General features: G+C 44.6%; 1 protein-coding gene across 2 annotated transcripts in view; it reads right to left on the bottom strand.

The window, feature by feature from the left end:
• gli2a (GLI family zinc finger 2a) overlaps positions 1-22708 on the bottom strand; it is a 433016-nt gene that overhangs the window by 299181 nt on the left and 111127 nt on the right. For both annotated transcript variants that reach the window (XM_078227922.1, XM_078227923.1), the window contains exon 3: positions 20098-20245. In XM_078227922.1, coding sequence (XP_078084048.1) covers positions 20098-20215 — 118 coding nt within the window. In that variant the 5' untranslated portion in view covers positions 20216-20245. The remainder of the gene's footprint in view (positions 1-20097; positions 20246-22708) is intronic.

The raw sequence follows: 22708 nt of genomic DNA, 5'->3' as shown, positions 1-22708 counted from the left end.
GAGTAACGGTGGGCCGCCTTCAGCAACTTATTTACTTCAGTCATTGAGGGATGTGGGCATCCCTGGCGAGGCCAGCATTTATTGCCCATCGCTAATTGCCCTTGAGAAGGTGGTGATGAGCTGCCATCTTGAACGGCTGCAGTCCATGGGGTGTAGGTACACACAGTGCTGTTAGGGAGGGAGTTGTGGGATTTTGAACCAGCAACAATGAAGGATGGTGAGTGATCTGGAGGGGAGGTTTCAGGTGGTGGTGTTCCCATGTGTTTGCTATGAACACACTCGGGATTGTTGAGCAACTGCTGCCCAACTGTACAATCAGTTGAGCCTCAGCCCATCAGAGTTGACTTGCCAGCCAACCATCATCCTCTCCTCCTGTAGCATAAATTGCTGTGATTGTTTGAAATTTGGTATTCTCGCCTTAGCCCTGATGAGTGCAAGAGAAAAAGCTTCGGCAACACGCCTTTCTTCTCACAGATAAAATAATTTCCATTCTGCTACAGAAGAGCTCCTCTGAGGATTCCGGCCCTACCTACTGTGGAACCGGGTCAGCGCAGAGCTAGCCCATCCTCACCCAGGTCAGTCGGGAAGTTGTCACAATTGGCCTCAATGCCCAGAACAATGAAAAGTTATATAATAACAACAGCTTGCATTTATGTAGCACTTTTAACATAGAATCATAGAAACCCTACAGTGCAGAAGGAGGCCATTCGGCCCATCGAGTCTGCACCGACCACAATCCCACCCAGGCCCTACCTATCCCCACATATTTACCCGCTAATCCCTCTAACCTACGCATCCCAGGACTCTAAGGGGCAATTTTTTTTTTTAACCTGGCCAATCAACCTAACCTGCACATCTTTGGACTGTGGGAGGAAACCGGAGCACCCGGAGGAAACCCACGCAGACACGAGGAGAATGTGCAAACTCCACACAGACAGTGACCCGAGCCGGGAATCGAACCCGGGACCCTGGAGCTGTGAAGCAGCAGTGCTAACCACTGTGCTACCAGAGCTAAAGATAGCAAAGATTTCTGTTGCTGATGAGAAATCTAGCCGGGAAGTCAACGTCCAGGGCTATCAGTTGAGGACAAGACCCAATCTCACTCCCCAAGCAGAACATCCTCCTGACCTTCACTCCATTACTATGCTCATCCTGTAATTAAATAGCCTGACAACATTCACCGTCTAGATTCACCCTTGACAGAGGAACATGTAAACATCATTAGAGGAGTAATTCTCCATCTCAACACGAGGAGAGAGAACAAAATGAGAGACAAAATAATGAAGGATCACAAAATAGCTACAGTCACACTCCAGCACAGGTGCTTCCTTGAGGAAAAAAACAGGGTGAAAAAAAAGAGATAAAATTTGAGCAGAAAACACCACAGAATATATATATCGATTTATTCTTTAATGGGACATGGGCATCGCTGGCTGGCCAGCATTTATTGCCCATTCCTAGGTGCCCAAGGGCAGTTCAGAGTGAACCACGTTGCTTTGACTCTGGAGTCACATGTAGGCCAGACCAGGTGAGGATGGCAGATTTCCTTCCCTAAAGGACATTAGGGAAGAAGAAATCGATATTTTCTGACAATCACTTGATGGTCATCAGTACGTTCTTAACTCAAGCCTTTCTTTTGTTGAATTCAAATTCCACCATCTGCTATGGCAGGATTCGAATGCAAGTCCCCAGAACATTAGCTGAGCTTCTAGATCAGTAGTCTAGCGATAACACCACTAGACCATCACCTCCCCCTTGCTTCCACCCCATCCCCACGCAACCTTTGCAGGTAAAATTCAGGTCAGAGTCCACCTCAGGTGAGGTGACCAGCAGCCCTGGTCACAGCAGCACTGGGATCACTTGGGAACTGGTTGCTGTTGCCAAACTCTAGGCTGGGTAATTGTGAAGAAAACCAACATTAAAAAAGAGAAAACATTAACAAAAAAGGTTGTTAAATGTGGGTCTGATCAAAGTCCTGTTGACATTACAGGAAGGTATGAAACAGGCAGTGGAATAAAAATATTTTACTCTTTAAATAAAAGTAAATAAAATTTATTGTCATAAGTAGACCTACATTAACACTGCAGGGAAGTGATTGTGAAAATCCCCTTGCTGCCACACTCCAGTGCCTGTTCAGGTACACTGAGGGAGAATTTAGCATGGCCAATGCACCTAACTAGCACATCTTTCAGGCTATGGGAGGAAACCGGAGCACCCAGAGGAAACCCACGCAGACACGGGGAGAACGTGCAGACTCTGCACAGACAGTGACCCAAGCCAGGAATTGAACCCGGGTCCCTAGCGCTGCGAGGCAGCAGTACTAACTACTGTGCCACTGTGCAACATTACACAGATAGACTCCTTTTCTTAAAAAAAAGATAGCTCTTTCTCTGATTTCTTTTTAATATCCAAGAGCTAAGTTCAGGTTTCCACAAAATAAAAACCTGCAGCATTAAAAAAGTCCTTACGATCTTGACAGGAATGTGGCGGATTTTGGCAGTATATATGAGGGATGGCTTCTAGAGGGCAAGTTGAAAGGTGCAGCATTGCCATAGGACCTCTGGAGAGCAACACCAAGCCTTGCTGAGATTCATCTCGCTAAAGCAAAGCAACGTACACCTCGAAACATCAATCTGCTCACAGCAAACAGCCTCGACTGCAGCAAGACAGATGTGATGGGTTGGGGAGTCCAGTTAATCAAGCGAATGCAAAATAATCTGGAGCGAGTGTACTTAATCTTTGGGCAGCACAGCGCCCAAGCCTTTGGAATTCGCTTGGGACCTCTCTTTGCTGAAGTAAGCTATTTTTACTAATCATTTCAGTCCACATTTACACATTTAATAACACATCAACACAACTACCTGTGCATTTGTTTCTCATTTTATTCTCTCTCCTGGTGTTGAGATGGAGGGTGCCAGAATTACTCCTCTAATGATGTTTAAATGTTCCTCTGTCGAGGATGAATCAAAATGGTGAGTGTTGTCAAGCTATTTGACCACATCGTGAGCATAATATCCAATCATGTTCCCACTCAACGTCCACAGAAGTGTACTTGCCAGTTCAACCGGTGAATAGATGGGAAGCTGGGGATCTGGCTGGTTTTTTGCACCCTAGCCGAGTTGAACAGGGTGGGGGATGGGGAGGGCGGATTAAGTGAGACCATGGGGCAGAATTGTAACAGCCCTCCCAGGTGATGGGAATGGAGGAGTTTGGGGGGGCCCCACTGCCAGGGTTGTGTCCTGACAGAGGGAATGGCAGGGCCTCAGCTGTCTCCTGAACAGAAGTGACCAGACAATTGGACAGATTAATGATCCAACTAAAAGCAGTGTCCCCAGATCACTGGCATTTTGCCAGCGGTGGAGAGGTCACCGTGGTGCAGGTACAGCAAATAATGACTGCCCCCCCCAACCCCCCATCCCTCCACGATGCTAACTCTGCCACTGGAGGGTTTTCTTCTTGTGAAAATCCCCAGGAATTGCATGGGGAATCACTGATTGACCTCCCTGTAAGACCCATTGAATACGAGCCCCCTAAGGATTGGTAATTAATTCACCAAGTGTAGCTCATTCACCGAGCCTTGTATAAAGCAGGCCCCTGAGTGGGTCCATTGATATATTGTCCTGGTTGGGACCTGTTTGTGTTCACCACAGGCTTGTGGTTTTGCTTTACTTTATTTTATGCAATAAGACACCGTTCCCTTACAGCTGACTCTTGGAGTAATTATATCCCTTCACCTCTCCTGACCCTACCTGCTTGACCCATGTATTCAATGCCCACCCTCACACTAGCGCCTCAGAATGGAGGCACGTTCGCATTCTCCTTGCTACCTCAGCTCTCAGTTGTATTGCCCAGGCTCCAGAGCTTCTGGCCCTCTGATTGGGCTGGCAGTTTGGAAGGCTGGCCCACCGTCCTTTTATTGCCCACCTCCCAGCTTGTGCACTCTTAATTGCATCCCTCTGCAACATCATCGGGGAAGTTGCCCCTCCAACCCGAGCTTGCCTGCTGGCCGACCGAAAACTACCCCAAAGACAAAACCTCCATCACTTTGACAAAATCTCACCCCATCTATAAGATCCCAGCCATTTCTCCGGCAGAGATTTCCTGACCCAGTAATACCCGATTAGATCCTCCTTGTCCAGTCACCGTGCAGACCAACAGTCTTCATGCAGAATTCTTTCTGCAAAGCCTTAGATGTTCAACGTAGGCTTTAGGTTTAAAAGCTCAATTTTAACCCATCTTCTGAATCATTAGCACAACATTGACGAGTTAGTAAAAATGACATGCCACCAACTTGTGTTTTGAAATCGTTCCAACATTGAGGAGGAATACAAAATGAGTTAATTATCTTGACATTAACTAATTCGAAGGGAATCTATTGTACAAATTTGCTGTTCTGTGGGAAAATAAGTTTCTTTGCATCTGTTTGTGGATTGCCAGTCTACCCTCAGTTCTCCAATCAAAGCTTAAGTAACTTGCTTACAGACACATTGTTTGTGCCTTTTTAGCTTATTAAAGACTTGAATCATGCCCTCTCTTAATCTGTTTATCTCCAAAGAAAACCACTTAAATTCTGTAAGCTTTACTTGCTGATTTAGAGCTTTAAGTTGCCGAATGATCCTCATCATTCCACCCTGGACCCTTTCTTTTGAAGGCAGTGTCCAAAGCAGGATGCAATATTCTAAGCGCGGCCCCTCCAGAAATTATAGAACATATATCAGCCATCTGAACACTTATCAAAGCATACTAAACTGCCGCTGCAGTACTGAATTAGTCTCTTAATAACAACTACATACCGTCTGGCTGCTTTCAGTGAAAGGCTGATAATCATCTCAATCTTTGACAATGAACCATCCATTTAATCTACAACAACAACTTGAGAATCTTTAACATGGTGAAACATCCCAAGGCGCTATCTTATTCCCTATGAATTCAGAATTTTGCCATACAATATCATATAGATTACAAACTTTTAACTATCCTTTTTTTTAACCATTCTTGATTTACTTATAATGTTGAATTTAAATGGGTAGGAAAGAGAGAGAAAAACACACACAATGCAATTCTACTCACTGGATAACTCCTCGTGTTAAATGCAACCCTTAGACAAATTGGATGGGATTCTCCGGCCGCACTCGCCTGAAAACTGGAGATTCCCGTCCGACTTCAATCGACTTTTACATGGCCCACCCTCCCACTTGTTGGAATTCCAGTGGCGGGCGGGATAGGAGAATTCCGGCCATTATCTCCATTCCCCCTGAATCCTGAAGCATCCAAGTGTCTATGTGGAGCTGTGCTGCACAACAGATTGCTTAAATATCAAATGTTCTTCACCACAACAAATGATCCTCGGATTTCAAATGTCTGTGACTGCTGGCTTCAATTATGGGGCACTATTGAATAGGGCGGGGGTTGGTGGAGGGTTGAATTTGGAGAACAATGGCCGGGGCTTGATTAGTGGGCCTGTGAGGACGGGTGAAAAAGATGTTTAACTTTGGGATATCGGTGAAATTGTCGTTCTATTTTTAACGTACAGAGCCAAATCCAGGATAGAACAGATTGTGAATCATTCTACTGAAGGGTTTTGGCGAGACCATATCTGGAGAACTGTGTGCAGTTCTGGTCTCCACATTCAAGAAGGGATACACTTGCATTGGAGATGATACAGTGAAAGTTTACTAAATTGGTCCTTGGGATGTAGGCGTTGTCCTATGATGAGTGATTGAGTACATTTGGCCTATATTCTCTGGAGTTGTTAGGGTGGACACTGAGAGATTGTTCCCACTGATCGGGGATCGAAAACATGGCACACAATCTCCAGATAAGGGGCAGTTCATTTAGGACCGAGGTGAATAGAAATCGCTTCACTCAAAGGGTTGTGAATCTTTGGAATTCTCTACCCTGGAGGGCTACATTTGCTCCATCGTTGAATACATTTTAGACAGATTTTGGGTCTCTCAGGGAATTAAGGGATATGGGATCACAAGTGGTAAAATGGAGTCAAAGCCCAAGATCAGCCATGATTGTACTGAACATTGGAGCAGGCTCTATGGGTGTGTGGTCTACACCCACTCCTATTGCGAAATGCCAGATTTCATAGAATTGTTACAGCACAGGTGAGACCATTCAACTCATGACAGCTCTGTGCAAGAGCAATTCACCTAGTTCCACTTCCTCACCTTTTCCATATAATGCAACTATTTATCTTCAGGTGCTTATCCCATTCCGCTTGAAGGCCATGATTGAATCTACCTCCCCTAGACTTTGAGGCTGTGCATTCCAGATCCTACCCACTTGCTGTTTAAAGTTTTCCCTTATGTCACCATTATTTCTCCTGCCAATCATCTTCAATCGTTATCCTCTGGTGCTCGACCCTCCCGCTAATGGAGACAGTTTCACTCAAGTACTCTATCCAGAACGCTTATGGTTTTGAACACCTCTGCTAAATCTCCTTTTCTAAGGAGAACAGCAACAGATTCTCTGACCTGTCCATGTACCTAGAGTCCCTCATCCATGGAAGTATTTTCATAAACCTTTACAGCACCCTCTCTAATACCTTCACATCGCTCTTGAAGAACGATGCTCAGAATACCTCAGCTAAGGCTTATACCAGTGTTCTGATGTGGACTAAATAACTTTTTCTGTATTTCAGGTCCTGTGAGAAAATAGCATTGATCAATCAAGTCTATTCTTTGAAAGTTTAACAGCCAGATCCCACTGTTATTGTAAAAAATTAGCACATTCAATGGACTTTTTAACCTGCCCGATCTCTTAAGGAAACATTGACATCTGATGCCAACTGTGGGAGGAAAAGTGTGCATTTTACACCCACATTACCAAGCTAATTTAATTTCAGACTATTCATTCACAATTGCTGCTTTGAATGGTTGACAATGCTCGGCAACTCATGTTGCACCAAATTAATTACAATCAGCTAAAGCATGTACTTAAGTAGATTTCAAATCTCACGTCATTGCTGGCCAATCGAAATATTGAACTAAACTGGTCTGAGAGCTCCTTGAATCTTAACGCATTCAGAAACCACGATCAGCTGATGCAAAGTGACTGCACAAGATCTGCAATGTCAAGGTTTCTTTTGAAAATAAAATGAAATTCACCCAGAGGGTGGTGGGAGTCTGGAATGCACTGTCTGGGAGGGTAATTGAGGTGGTAAACCTCACAACCTTCAACAAGTATGTGGATGGACACTTGAAATGTCGTAATATTCAAGGTCATGGGCCAAGTGCTGGAAAGTGGGATTAGGTTAGATATAGTGTAGTCTGGTCGGTGCAGACTCAATGGGCCGAAGGGCCTCTGCTGTACTGTATGACATCTATGACTGATACATGAACAACTCCAGGGCAGGTCTTCCACAATGGAGCCAAGAACAACCCTGATTTCTACAAAGCTGCTGCCACCAGCATCTACCTCATTATTCCGCCCGACAGTTTCTGCCTCTCTTTTCCAATAGGCAATGGGTGGGATTTTCCGGCCATGCCCGCCCCAAGGCTGGAAATTCCCGCTCGAGGTCAACAGACCTTTCCGCCCCCCTGCTATGGTTCCCATGGAAGGCGGGATGGGAAAATTCCGCCCAATGACTTTTGCTGATGTATTTGATGGAGGGTCAGCAAGTTCAAATACAATTGATGGAATGGTCAATCTTCGGAGCATTATGTATGGAGGCTTGTTTGGTCCATTGGGCTTGAGTCTATGGCAGCTCCATACTAGACTGTCTAAGACCGTCACATTTCCCTGCTCTTGCCTGTACACTCTAATATTTTTCCTTCACCATTATTCTAATACCTCAAAAGCATTCTTTGAGTAGCCAATGTGGTAGTACAAACCATTTTCGAACACCATGTACCTGGTGGATGGAATCTCCAAACCTCCGTTTTTGTGCTTTTTGTAGTGCTCCGAATCATATTTGTGTGTTTCTAGAGTTCAGATGTGGGCTTAAAGTGTTAGATGGCGGTGGACACCACCCAATCCCACCCTTAGTCGCTGTCGTCCACACATACCCACTAGAAGTCACAGGATTCAGCAGAGGTAAACCAAGCGTAGGATCACAAACCCGAGATCAGGTTCAAAATGCCTGTTCTTGGCAGTTTGAATCTAGTGGGGGGGGAGTTCTCCCATTTCACCCACCACAGGAATTGTAACAGGCTTGGGGGGTTGGGGGGGGGGCGGGGAGAGGAGAGGTGGTGGACCATGCAAAGGTCCAAGGACCTTGGGTGGGATTTTGGCAGTTTTAAGGCGAGCGCAGTTGGAGAATCCCACCCAGTATGTCCCTTTTGTGGGGACCAGGAATTGGATACAATTTGAATTTGAAACCGAAAGAGAAAATGTTGGAAAATCTCAGTAGGTCTGACAGCATCTGTAAGGAGAGAAAAGAGCTGACGTTTCGAGTCCAGATGACCCTTTGTCAAAGCTAAAAGGCATAGAAAGTGGGAGATATTTATACTGCAGAGTGAGGGAATGAAAGATGAGTCATAGCCATAGAAACCAGGGGAATGAATTTGAATTGGTTTTTGGACCAGCAAGGAGATGGATCAAGTCTCGCCCTGTTCACTCTGCGCATTTGCTTTGTAACTCTGAGAAAGGAATACATTTTTTTTTAAAAAATCAATCAGGAGGAGGAACCTTGGCTGATTTTCCCTTCTTTTTTGTTCATTCGTGAGACATGGGCGTCGCTGGCTGGCCAGCATTTATTGCCCATCTCTAGTTGCCCTTGAACTGAGTGGCTTGTTAGGCCATTTCAAAGGGCAGTTGAGAGTCAACCACATTTTCCCCCGATCTAGGAAGCTGAGTCCAAATGAAGAGGTCTTGATGTTGCCTTGGTTAATGCCGCTTAGCCTTCTGTGTGCCTGGATATCTGACCATGAATTTATCCATTCAGCTATGAAGCTATCGCTGGCATCAATGTCACCAGTCTGCTCAATTATCAACCATTTGTTTCCAATTTCTGATGACGATTTGTTAAAATATTTCCTGCCACTGACAGAAATTAATGGCACAGCACAGAGATCGGATAGGTCACTGCTATTAGACGTCTAGGCTTCAAAACGAACTCCATATAACTATTCCTTAAAAAGTCATTTATTGCTGCCTGTTTAGAACTGATTGTCAGCGATGTTATCTAATGAGTGTTAAATATGCTTAAATCAAATATTAACGGAGCGATTAACCCTCTGGTGATTTTGTGGTAAGGATCATAGAATCCCTACAGTTCAGAAGAAAGCAGTTCGGCCCATCAAGTGTGCACCAACCACAATTCCACCGAGGCCCTATTCCCGTAACCCCACATATTTACCTTGCTAACACCCTTACACTCAGGAAAATTTAGCATGGCCAATCAACCTAACCCGCGCATCTTTGGACTATGGGAGGAAACCAGAGCACCCGGAGGAAACCCACGCAGACACGGGGAGAATGTGCAAACTCCACACAGACAGTGACCTGAAGCCGGAATTGAACCCGGTTCCCTAACAGCTGAAGCACTGTGCCACCGTGCCACTCATAAACGAGAATTTGGCATGAGAGGATTTGCATTGGTACAACGGGGCAAGAGAGCTGACAAAATGATCCACACCTTATTAGGTGGAAAAAGGGAACGCAACAATATTTTTCCCACTTCCTCTGACCTGGAGAGCAAAGAATGTACACTTTATTTGTCAACGAGCTGATCTGCAATTCATTCTATACAGTTATTTAGAGTCACTGAGGGACATAATGAGACCATTCGGCCCACTGGGACCATTCCAGCTCTCTGTGTTCTCTTTGCACTCAATGGTTTCACCTTGTGACAAAAGTCCTCGCCAGTGCGATTCGGGGTGACTGTTGCATGCTTGATTAATTCATGTTTCGACCTCCCAAACTCCAACAACTAGCAACAACATAATGATCCCAGGTGTTTCTCTACTTCAATTTGCGTATTATGCAAATATTCAATTAATTATAAGCGCTTCTCCTATGTCTCATATGTACTGGAGTTGATGGGCACCTTTAAACACTGATTGAAAAAGAACTGGAGATGGCAGGACAAAGCAGATCATGGACCCTGACAGCGGCATTCAAACTGAATTTATTTCACAGGTGTCTGTGGGTGGAACATCAATTTGACCCTCGGTCACCCCTTGGGAAACATTCCAGTGAGAAAGAGTGGTTAGAGGAAAGCCGGTTACTTTTCCTGGGGGTCCAATCCTGACTTGGAAATCTCAGTTAAGTGGGATTGTGAGCCAGTTTGGAATGATGGTGCACTTAACTCAACTCGTGGTAAGGATCACCACGAGGTAGAAGTTTCACTGACCACTACTGCATTTGGATAAAATCACTCACCCACACATTAACTTCACGAAAATGAAGAATTTGACATGAATGCATTCTAGAAACAGCACACAGGAGAATTTCAATTTCCCCCCCTCCACCCCACCCACCTCCCAACATGTTACAACTATTATTCTCTGTGTCTTATGAGAACATTAAGCGTGGAATGATGAAAGGCCAAGTGATCAGTCAAAGTCCTTCCAGCAACCCTGTGCAAACAGACATTAACTCTGTAACGTTCGGTCCAACTGGGATCTAAAATTTGATGATTCCGACATTAACACTGCTTTTGATTACGGCACCATTCAGGCTGTCCGTAAAAAGTGATTCATCACGATTTCAAGTTAAAAAAGAAAATCATGGAAAATGATTTTCAGAAGCATAAAACCTCTTTCTTTTTTAAATCTACCCGTGCAATTTGAATGAATGAAGTTCAGCGATGGCAACAAATGTTTGTTCGATTTGTAGTTGTTTACCGGGGGTTCCATACGAATAGTGATGGCAATTGTTTTGGTGACACCAATATCAACAAAGGTCGCCCAACCCCGCCAGGATTGGCCCTGGAGTCTTCGGGGAATTAAGATGAACCCTCCTGGATATTGCTGCAACCAGAAAAATCACAGGGGAAATTCAAAACTTATGTGAGGTTTTTTTTTTGTCAATTACTTTGAACATTTTCACTTGTTAGTTATTAAGCTATTATAAGCAGGGAAAAGGCTGTCTCGTTGGGAATGGCAGATTGATTGAGATGTGGTGGTGGGGTGTGTAGGAGGTGGGAGGTAATGTGAGGAAACTTCCAGAAAAAGGTCTAGCCACTTTTAAAAGAAAGATTTGCATTCATATAGCGCCTTTCATGACCTCAAAACAACCCAAAGAGATTTACAGCCACTGAAGTACTTTTAAAATCTAGTCACTCTAGTAATGTAGGAATTCCGGCTGTTAATTTGCATGTAATTGTGTCATAGGCTGGAACTCTACCACCTTGCCCACCACAGAATCAGCATTGGCGAGGGTCCGACAACAGGAATCTCCGTTGACCTCGGACAGGAATTTCTGGTCTCGCTCGAGCGAGGCTGTAAAACCCCACCCATAGAGTCATACAGCGCAGAAAGGCCATTCGGCCCATCGACTTTGCACCGACAATAACTACGGCGAATCCGTTTCCTGCACTGTTATATGTTATGATATTTCAAGTGCTCATCCAAATATTTTTTAAAGGTTGTAAATTTTCCAGCCACCTATACCATCCCAAGCAGCGCATTCCAGATTCCCACCACCCTGTCTGAGTGAAAAACCTTTTTCTCAAATCTCCTCTGAATCTCCCGCTCCTCACCCTAAAGACTATGCCACGTCGTGATTGACCCCTCAACCAAGAAGAACGACTGCTCCCTGTCCATACACCTCATAAACTCATACATCTCAATCATGTCCCCCCTCAGCCTTCTCTGTTCTAAAGTAAACAATCCAAGCCTATCCAGTCTCTCCTTATAGCATGTCGCAAATTCTCCCAAATTGCAATGTGATAATGACCATATCTTGCGAAAAATATTGATCATGAATAGATCCCCCGTTCCTTTTTGCAAAAGGGTCGCAACATCTTTTATGTTCACCTGAGGGAGCACTCAGAGCCTCAGTTTAGCTTCTCAACTGACAGTACAGCACTGTTGAGTTAGTCTAGATTTTGTGTCCAAGGCGGCGGCCATTGAACCCACAGCATTCTGACTCAAGAGACAACAATGCTAACCAACTGAGAAACAGTTGACACCACAACACTTGCCCTAATCCTAACAGGACAGAAGCCTTCAAAGAACAACTGGAACATTCCCCCCACAACGGTTAGGCAGTTTATTTTCTTTCACTCGCAAGGTTTACTTTTCCCATACTGTCTAATTTTAGTGAATGTTCAAGGACAATTAGACGGTTTGCTACTGATAATTATTGATCGGATTAGCCAGCCTCAAGATGCATTTTGTGCTTCAAAATAATGCATTCAAGCCAAAAGGTGAGTGTTGAGAATGAAGATCACAGCGCGGGTTGTCAACATAGTTCGAATCGAACTGTAACTCCTCATTATTCCTTTTCCCTTCCAAAGGAAAGAGTCACGGATGTTTTTCATTGTTTTCACTGCAGGATTGTGTCAAAGAAAGGGTTAAGTAAAGTAATGTGTCTGAGTTCATTAGACCTACGCTGTTTCCTTTGATCAGAGAGAGAAGGAGACCCATACCGCTAACGCACAATAAATTACCACAGTGTGATAAATGATTCTATTAGCAAAACAGATTGTTAAGCTCTGATATAACAGATAGGTGGGAGCAGAAGACCACTCATTCTCCCTACGGCACTTTCACAGTTGTAAATAGGTTATTTTATGTGTAAATAACGCATTAAAACTGAACAATATGTGTGTCCTTTGATAGTGAGCAAATTGGTGCAAATAAATTACATCGGACAAGGAAGTGAACTAACCCAGATATTATAGCAGCTGTTTGTCGGATTCGTGTTAAAATGACTGAAAGGAGCTGTTGCTGCAATAGCTCTCACTCTGCCTGTGCTGCCCAGTAACACGCTAATAGTAAATTACACTGTGACATAAAGGTAATAAGGTTGTATTTTAACAATATTTGAGAGCGTCAAGCTCATCCAGGACGGAGCTGAAGTGGAAAAAGTCTTCATGCATATTTTATTCAATTTAACAAAAAAAAAGTGTCACGATATTTATGCATCCACAAATGACCATATTTTTAAAGATTTGATTGAAATATTAAATCATCTAAAATTTGCAGGGGGCTGGGAATGTTCCGAGGGAGATTTCCCAGGAAATGCAGCTGATGCGTGACCATGTCAGGAACTGCAAGAGTGCCCATGGAGGCATTTCATATGTCGCTTGCATCAGAAAGTATGGCCCTACCCCACCCAGGAAATGGCTGCGTGGGGAGGGTAAGCTCGAATACGTGGTGAGGAAGGAATAATTAGCAGCAGTGACGGAAGCATAGCTGTCACTCTTAGGCCCGTCCAAAAGGAAGTGCTGCTCTCACCCAATCAATACAGTTTAGTCACCTCTGTTATGTCTTTCCATAGAACCATAGAATCCCAACAGTGCAGAAAGAGGCTATTCGGCCCATCAAGTCTGCACCAACTCTCTGAAAGAGCCTCCCATCCAAGCCCTCCCCTTCACCCTGCGCATTTACCATGGTCTGTCCACCTAGCCTACACATCTTGGGACACTATGGGGCAATTTACCATGGCCAATCCACCTAACCTGCACATCTTTGGACACTAAGAGGCAATTTACCATGGCCAATCCACCTAACCTGCACATCTTTGGACACTAAGGGGCAATTTACCATGGCCAATCCACCTAACCTGCACATCTTTGGACACTAAGGGGCAATTTACCATGGCCAATCCACCTAACCTGCACACCTTTGGACACTAAGAGGCAATTTACCATGGCCAATCCACCTAACCTGCACACCTTTGGACACTAAGAGGCAATTTACCATGGCCAATCCACCTAACCTGCACATCTTTGGACACTAAGGGGCAATTTACCATGGCCAATCCACCTAACCTGCACACCTTTGGACACTAAGAGGCAATTTACCATGGCCAATCCACCTGACTGACCTGCACATCTTTCAGACTGTGGGAGGAAACCGGAGCACCCGGAGGAAACCCACGCAGACACAGGGAGAACGTGCAGAGTCCATACAGACAGTGACTCAAGCCGGGAATCGAACCAAGGTCTCTGGCGCTATGAGGCAGCGATGCTAAGCAGTGTGCCACCGTGCCAAACTTTTGTCAGAAGTGTCCGTTTCTCACTGCTACTCGCTATGAGCCGGTGGTAATCTGATGAATACCACCAATCTTTCCGACAGGTCAAACTTTGACAGAGAAAGAAAACTTCCCCACCTTAATGTTTGGTTCTAAACATGACACCATGAGCAAAATAAGTGGCAATATTTGATTCATATTAAAATAGGAAACAACAGCTAGTTGGCCAACAGACCATGAAAATAATCCCTATTTGCCACATTTGGCAGGGAGGGAAAAATAAAATTCCAGCACTATGAATTGAAAACCTTTAATAAAAACATATGTATAATACCGGATTTTCCTTGGACCATACTGACACTGTATCCCAGTCACTTTGCCAGACAGTATTCCATGTGTTGCCTCACATTATGAGGAAGCATAGCAGCAGAAATTCAAGGCCAATTCTTGCCCTTTGTCCCAAATTCTCATTTAGAAAGACTAACATGAAATCACCGTGTGTCTCGGAAACATCTCAAAACTGTGCAGCAAAGTGCTCTGCCGTGCCAGCACTGAGGTAGCCAAGTCCAGCGGCCATCGCGCGCACCGTGCTTAAGATGCAGTAAATAAAGCATGTGCACATTTAACAAGCAGCCGTCTTCACTTCTTAAAGTCTCGTATGAAGAGAAGCCACTGCTGCAGTGCAGTTCCCAAACCCCATTCTAATGATCAATCAAGGTCTAGTCATTACTCCGATGGGTCAGACTGCCAGACTCTTCATTAGAACATCAAAACCGAAAGGGAAAAAAAAAAGTAAAAAAATAAAGATTGAAATTTCCACATCAAAGATACCCTTCAATCAGCACCTGAATCACATTCTGGGAGATGGTGCGCACTTTCTTGCATTAGGATATAATTTTAATGCAGGCAAGCCATTTGAGTAAGTCATTACTGTGTTTTTAACATGGTCGTCAGCTGATTGGTAACTGAATTCAGAAGAACTGACTCTTTAAACTTTATTACACGAGACTTTTATCATTTCTCCACTGACATCTTCAAACATGTTAAAAATAATAAATGGGGATCAAAAAAAAATAACACAGGCCCACAAGATTCACCACTTGCGTTCTTTACAAAGTGCTCGCCCCGAAATAATTCCAATTTTTTAAGCATTTGAAAGATGTCGGCCTCCAATTCTTTTTTAATGAGTGAGTTAACGGCCAGGCGAAGCTTATTGTGATTATTGGCGATTGGCAGCATGACCTGATTGAAAACTGTTCAGTAACTGGAGGCCCGCGTCCCTCTCAGAAGGTGAAGGGCCACCGTGAGATGGCTAAAGACATGATAAAGCTTCCATATTACATCTGTGGTCAGAGGGAATTGATTTTTCTCCCCCCAACTGCAGGTTACTTGGGAAAGTGCGCTTTAAAGCAAATATTGGGTTTTGCAGGTTTGATGCTCCAAGTTATTAGGTTTGTGTACAGAGTGCAGTCGGCAAAGTTCTGGGAAGTCTATCGATGTCTGTTCAAGTCAAAGGAAAGCTATAAAATTAACGCATATGTTTTATGGGTGCGGGGGTGTCAGCTGACTTCATGGACTGGGCAACTCATATTCAGCCTGTGTGAAACACGCAGTCTGAAGCAAACAGAAATTGTAAGCTTTATTTATGTATTTACCATTAGGGGAGGCATGGTGGCACAGTGGCTAGCACTGCTGCCTCCCAGCGGACCCCGAGTTCGATCCCCGGCTTGGGTCACTGCCTGCGTGGAGTCTGCACACTCTCCTTGCGTCTGCTTGGATTTCCTCCGGGTGCTCCGGTTTCCTCCCACAGTCCAAAGATGTGCGGGTTAGGTTGATTGGCCATGGTAAATTGCCCCTTAGTGTCAGGGGGATCAGCAGGGTAAATTGTGGGGTTACGGGGATAGGGGATGGGTGGGATTGTTGTCGGTGTCAGACTCTATAGGCTGAACGGCCTCCTTCTGCGCCGTAGGGATTTAAAGTTCATAAACATTTTTTTAATTCATTCATGGGACATGGGTGTGGCCAGCATTTATTGCCTATCCCTATTTGCCCTTAAGAAGGTGGTAGTGAATTACCTTCATGAAACGTTGCAGTACTTTGTAGTGATTGATACATTTGGCCAGCATAAAGATATATCTCACACATCCGATGGAAAGATACACACCCGGCAGGGGCCACCAAGAGGCTGAAATTCCCCTGATCACTATTAAATAAAATCACAAACTCATCTGTTAACAACTTCCACAAAAATGAAGAATTTGACAGGAATGCATTGACTGATGTTCCAGAAACAGCACACAGGGGAATTGTGAAGCCCTTACCCCACCCACCATGTTACAACTGTTACTCTCTGTGTCTTATGAGAACATTAAGCCTGGCCTGGTGAAAGGCCAAGTGATCAGTCAAAGTTCTTCCAGCAACCCTGTGCGAAGCGACATTAACTCTGTAACGTCTGTTCTAATCTGGATCTAAAACGCTGATAATAGGGCATTGACACAGCTCTCAATGATTGGGTTAAGCAAGAAAGGAATGGAAACTGGGCTAAGGGGAGGGGAGGGGTTCATTCCCATGGTAGTCAATGACACACTTTCTACATTTTTCACATGATTACAAGGCATGGTCACCAAGGTGGCTCTCCAGAGAAAGGTGTGGATGGAAATCCACCACTTAAACTATTTTGGATGTTATTCTAGAGAAAGGGAACACGCCCGTCCACAAACCAAGAGCCCCCCAAAAGCTCCTTTCATGTATTCATAGACATACCGCAAGTAGCATCTCTTGTATAATACTGATTGCTTGCTGGAGCAGCCCACTAAATAAGATGATACAACCCTCTTATTAGCATGAAATGAGGTCTGAACAAACGGCAATCACAGTGGTGTGGCGGATTATAGTGCTGCTGGTTTCCAGCAAATCTGGAGCAAACTGTGAATGAAATGCACTTGAAATTGATTCAATTCTACAGGAACTGCAATAAATAAATGATTAAACAATTGCGAGTACTGAAAGCAGAATTCACAGTGACAACTTCACAACTGGACGCAATCCAGGAACCGTAGACAGGAATGCAATTGGTCAGCACTGGGATTTCTCAAACCAGTCTTAGTCACCTAAGATTTGGTTCATTGGCAACCCACGTGGCCCAAATCCAACACTAATGGTAGCTTTACAAATGGCCGGAATCCAGCTCCTCTAACACTCGTTTTCTATTCAGTTCCTACACTAACTGGCTGCACAGTAAAAAATATTCCTAATGGAAATGACTGGTACCAAGGCTTGCTTTCCAAATACATAGAACTACATAGGATTTACAGCACAGAAACAGGACATATGGCTTCATCTCCAGACAAGTCACCTCCCAGAGGTTCACAAGAATGATCCCTGGAATGAAGAGCTTGTCGGATGGGGAATGGTTGAGGACTCTGGGTCTGAACTCATTGGAGTTTAGAAGGATGAGGGGGCATCTTATTGAAACTTACAGGATACTGCAGGGCCTGGATAGCGTGGACGTGGAGAGGATGTTTCCACTGGTAGGAAAAACTAGAACCAGAGAGAACAACCTTAGGCTAAAGGACAATCCTTTAAAACAGAGGTGAGGAGGAATTTCTTCAGCCAGAGAGTGGTGAATCTGTGGAACCCTTTGCCGCAGAAGGCTGTGGAGGCCAGGTCATTGAGTGTCTTTAAGACAGAGATAGATAGGTTCTTGATCAATAAGGCGATCAGGGATTATGGGGAAAAGGCAAGAGAATGGGGATGAGAAAAATATCAGCCATGATTGAATGGCGGAGCAGACTTGATGGGCCAAGTGGCCTAATTCTGCTCCTATGTCTTATGGTCTTGTGGACAAATCTGGGTTAATTAAGGCAAATCAGCATGGACTTCTGAAAGGAAAATTGTGTTGCACTAACTTTCTGGAGTTTTTTTGAAGAGGCAACAGAGAGGGTTGATGGGGGCAATGCTTTTGATGTGGTGTAAATGAAGTATCAAAAGGCATTTGTTACAACGCTGCACACCAAAGTTATGGCTCATGGAATAAAATGGGCAGTAGCAACATGGATACAAAATTTAGGGTGGAGGATGGCACAGTGGTTAGCACTGCTGCCTCACAACGCCAGGGACCTGGGTTCAATTCCTCCTCGGGTCACTGTCTATGAGGAGTTTGCACTTTCTCCCCGTGTCTGCATGGGTTTCCTCCAGGTGCTCTGGTTTCCTCCCACATCCAAAGATGTGCGGGTTAGGTTGATTGGTCATGCTAAATTCTCCCTCAGTGTCAGGGGGACTAGTAGTGTAAATACACGGGGTTACGGAGATAAGAGCCTGGGTGAAATTGTTGTCAGTGCAGGCTGAATGGGCCAAATGGCCTCCTTCTGCACTGTAGGGATTCTATTCTATGATTCGATGAATTGACTGAGTGACAGGAAACAGAGAGTAGTGGTTAATGGATGTTTTTCAGGCCAGAGGAAGATTTGTAGTGAAGTGCTAGGGTCAGAATTGGACCCTGCCTTTTCCTAATGTATATTAATGACCTAGACCTGGGTGTACAGGCCTCAATTTTAAAATTTGTGGATGGTACAAAACTTGGAGCATTGTGAACTGTGTGGAGGATTGTGGAATGGTGGACATGTGGTAGATGAAGTTCAAAGTGGAGAAATTTAAAGTAGTTCATTTTGGGAGGAAGAACATGGCAAGACAATACAAACTAAAGTGTACAACTCTAAAGCGGGTGCAGGAACTGAAGGACCTGGATGTATATGTGCATGCCACTGAAGGTGACAGGAGAGGTTCACCAAATTCTCTATCTCTTTCCTGTACTGCGTCTCATCATTGTTTGAGATCCGACCCACAGTGGTGGTGTTATCAGCAAACTTAAAAATCAGGTTGGAGGGGAATTTGGCCACACAGTCGAAGGTATATGAGGAGTATAGTAAGGGGCTCAGGCTACAACCTTGCGGAGCACCAGTGCTGAGGATCATCATGGAGGAGGCACTGTTGCCTATCCTTACTGACTGTGATCTGTGGGTTAGGAAGATTAGGATGCAGTTGCAGAGGGAGGAGCCGAGCACCCAGCCATGAAGTTTGGAGATGAGTCTCATAGGAATAATGGTGTTAAAGGCTGAGCTGTAGTCTATGAATAGGAGTCTTTGTTATCTAGGTGTTCCAGGGTTGAGTGTAGGGCCAGGGAGATGGCTTCTGCTCAGGACCTGTTGCAGTTCAGAGTGTTCAGAGCTTCAGAGTGTGGTTAAAAAAACATCCAGTATCCCTAGGCTTTATTAATAGGGGCAAAGAGTACAAAAGGAAGGAGGTTATATTAAACTTGTATAAAACATCAGTTTGGTCTCAGCTGGGGAATTGTATCCACTTCTAGAGCTACACTTCAGGAAGGATGTGAAGACTTTGCAGAAAGTACAGAAAAAAATTCACCAGAATGTTTCCAGGGATAAGGAACTTCAGTTATGATGATAGATTGGAGACATTAGGTCTGTTTTCTTTGGAGAAAAAAAGGCTGAGAGAAGTTTTGACAAAAGTGTTCAAAATCATGAGGCATTCGGACAGAATAGATAGAGAGAAGCTGTTCCACTTGTGAAAGAATTAAGAGCGAGGGGGTACAGATTTAACATAATTGGCAAAATTGATATGAGGAAAAAAGTTTTCATGTAGCGAGTGGTTAAGATCTGGAATGCACAGCCTGAGAATCTGGTGGGGGCAGGTTCCACAAAAACATTTAAAAGGCAATCAGACTGTTCTGTGAAAAGGAATGTACAGGGTTATGGGAAGAAGGCAGGAGAATGGCAATAAGTGACTTGCTCATTGGGAGAGCCAGTGTAGTCACGATGGGCCAAATGGCCTCCGTCTGTGCTGTGACAATTCTGTGATTAAATCTGCCTTATCAGCCAAATCTGGGCCTTGCTTCTGTACAATCATGTGGAATAGGACGTGTACTGAGTAAATAAGAGTAAAGTTTGGATTTCCCCTGTGTTGGAGGTTCCCGAACTTGACACGTACCTCGTGATGCTGCCGAGGCTGCTGACTTCTTGTTTGCTTCTGTGAAGACATCGCCTTCAATAATGGAACCTTTGCCTTCTTTCTTTTCAGCGGCAGTGGTCTGTGCTTGGGCAGCCATGGTAGCTGTTCATACTTCAGAGAACTGAACCTAAGTTGCGAGTTCAGAGAGAAAAGGAAAACGGAATGAAATATTCTTTCGACCGTATCCTACAACTGCACCAGAGTTTCCTAACTGAGCGATAAACATTTATATGTTGTGCAATTACACGGAGCGAGTGAGGAATTCAATAGATTCTTCCATGAGTAAGTCTGAAGGCCACTGGCCAAGGTGTTTATTAGTGCACAGGAGCTGTTTTTGCCCCGCCAAGTACTATCTCAGATTCCAACATTTACTGCCATTAAACAGCAATAATTACAGAGCTAAATAAAAGTGGCCTGCTATTTTTCTAATTCATTCACAGGATGTGGGCGTCACTGGCAACGCCAGCATTTACTGCCTGTCCCTAATTGCCCTTGGAAAGGTGGTGGTGAGCCACCTTCTTAAACCACTGCTGTTAAGAACATAAGAACATAAGAAATAGGAGCAGGAGTAGGCCATCTAGCCCCTCGAGCCTGCCCCGCCATTCAATAAGATCATGGCTGATCTGACGTGGATCAGTACCACTTACCCGCCTGATCCCCATAACCCTTAATTCCCTTACCGCTCAGGAATCCATCCATCCGCGCTTTAAACATATTCAGCGAGGTAGCCTCCACCACCTCAGTGGGCAGAGAATTCCAGAGATTCACCACCCTCTGGGAGAAGAAGTTCCTCCTCAACTCTGTCTTAAACCGACCCCCCTTTATTTTGAGGCTGTGTCCTCTAGTTTTAACTTCCTTACTAAGTGGAAAGAATCTCTCTGCCTCCACCCTATCCAGCCCCCGCATTATCTTATAAGTCTCCATAAGATCCCCCCTCATCCTTCTAAACTCCAACGAGTACAAACCCAATCTCCTCAGCCTCTCCTCATAACCAAACCCCTCATCTCCGGTATCAACCTGGTGAACCTTCTCTGCACTCCCTCCAATGCCAATATATCCTTCCTCATATAAGGGGACCAATACTGCACACAGTATTCCAGCTGCGGCCTCACCAATGCCCTGTACAGGTGCATCAAGACATCCCTGCTTTTATATTCTATCCCCCTCGCAATATAGGCCAACATCCCATTTGCCTTCTTGATCACCTGTTGTACCTGCAGACTGGGCTTTTGCGTCTCATGCACAAGGACCCCCAGGTCCCTTTGCACGGTAGCATGTTTTAATTTGTTTCCATTGAGATAGTAATCCCATTTGTTATTATTTCCTCCAAAGTGTATAACCTCGCATTTATCAACGTTATACTCCATTTGCCATATCCTCGCCCACTCACTCAGCCTGTCCAAATCTCTCTGCAGATCTTCTCCGTCCTCCACACGATTCACTTTTCCACTTATCTTTGTGTCGTCTGCAAACTTCGTTATTGGGAGAGGGGAGTGTGCAGCGGGACCTAGGTGACCTTGTGCACCAGTCACTGAAGGTAAGCATGCAGGTGCAGCAGGCGGTAAAAAAGGCAAATGGTATGTTGGCCTTCATTGCGAGAGGTTTTGAGTACAAGAGCAGGGATGTGTTGTTGCAATTATACAGAGCCTTGGTGAGGCCACACCTAGAGTATTGTGTACAGTTTTGGTTTCCTTTTCTGAGGAAGGATGTTTTTGCTTTCAAGGGAGTGCTGTGACCGGTTTACCAGGCTGATTCCGAGGATGGCGGGACTGATGTATGAGGAGAGATTGACTAGGTTAGGATTCTTTTCGCTGGAGTTCAGATGAATGAGGGGGTATCTTATAGAGACTTAAAAATTCGAACAGGACTAGACAGGGGAGATGCAGGGAGGATATTCCCGATGGTGGGAGTGTCCAGAACCAGGGATCACAGTCTGAGGATTCGGGGTAGATCATTTAGGACGGACGTGAGGAGACATTTCTTCACCCAAAGAGTGGTGAGCCTGTGGAATTCATTACCACAGGAAATAGTTGATGTCAAAACATTGAATGTATTCAAGAGGCGGCTCGATATAGCACTTGAGACAAAAGGGATCAAAGGTTATGTGCAGAAAGCAGGATTAGGTTATCGAGTTGGACAATCAGCCATGATCTTAATGAATGGCAGAGCAGGCTCGAAGGGCCAAATGGCCTCTTTCTGCTCCTATTTTCTATGTTTCTATGAAGTCACCTCGCTCTGGAGCCATCTTAGGTAAGCACTGTGTAGTAGATTTGTCACTGGATTAATAATCCAGAGACCCAGGGTAATCCTCTGCTTAGAATCCCACCACAGCAGATGGTGAAATTTGAATTCAATAAAAACATGGAATTTAATGGTGACCATGAAACCATTATCGATTGTTGTAAAAAACCAATCACTAATGTCCCTTTAAAGAAGGAAATCTGATGTCCATACCTGGTCTGGCCTACATGAAATCCAGACCCACAGCAATGCAGTTGACTCTTAAAATGCCCTATGCCAGTGCTTCCCCAAATATAATGCAAATTGCTATTGTATACCATTCAATTGTTCCACTACCTTCAGTTTTCCA

Source organism: Mustelus asterias, chromosome 14, assembly GCF_964213995.1.
Source record: "Mustelus asterias chromosome 14, sMusAst1.hap1.1, whole genome shotgun sequence".
Taxonomy (NCBI): Eukaryota; Metazoa; Chordata; class Chondrichthyes; order Carcharhiniformes; family Triakidae; genus Mustelus; species Mustelus asterias.
Note: the sequence above shows the minus strand (reverse complement) of the source record. Positions and strands in the feature narration are given on the sequence as shown.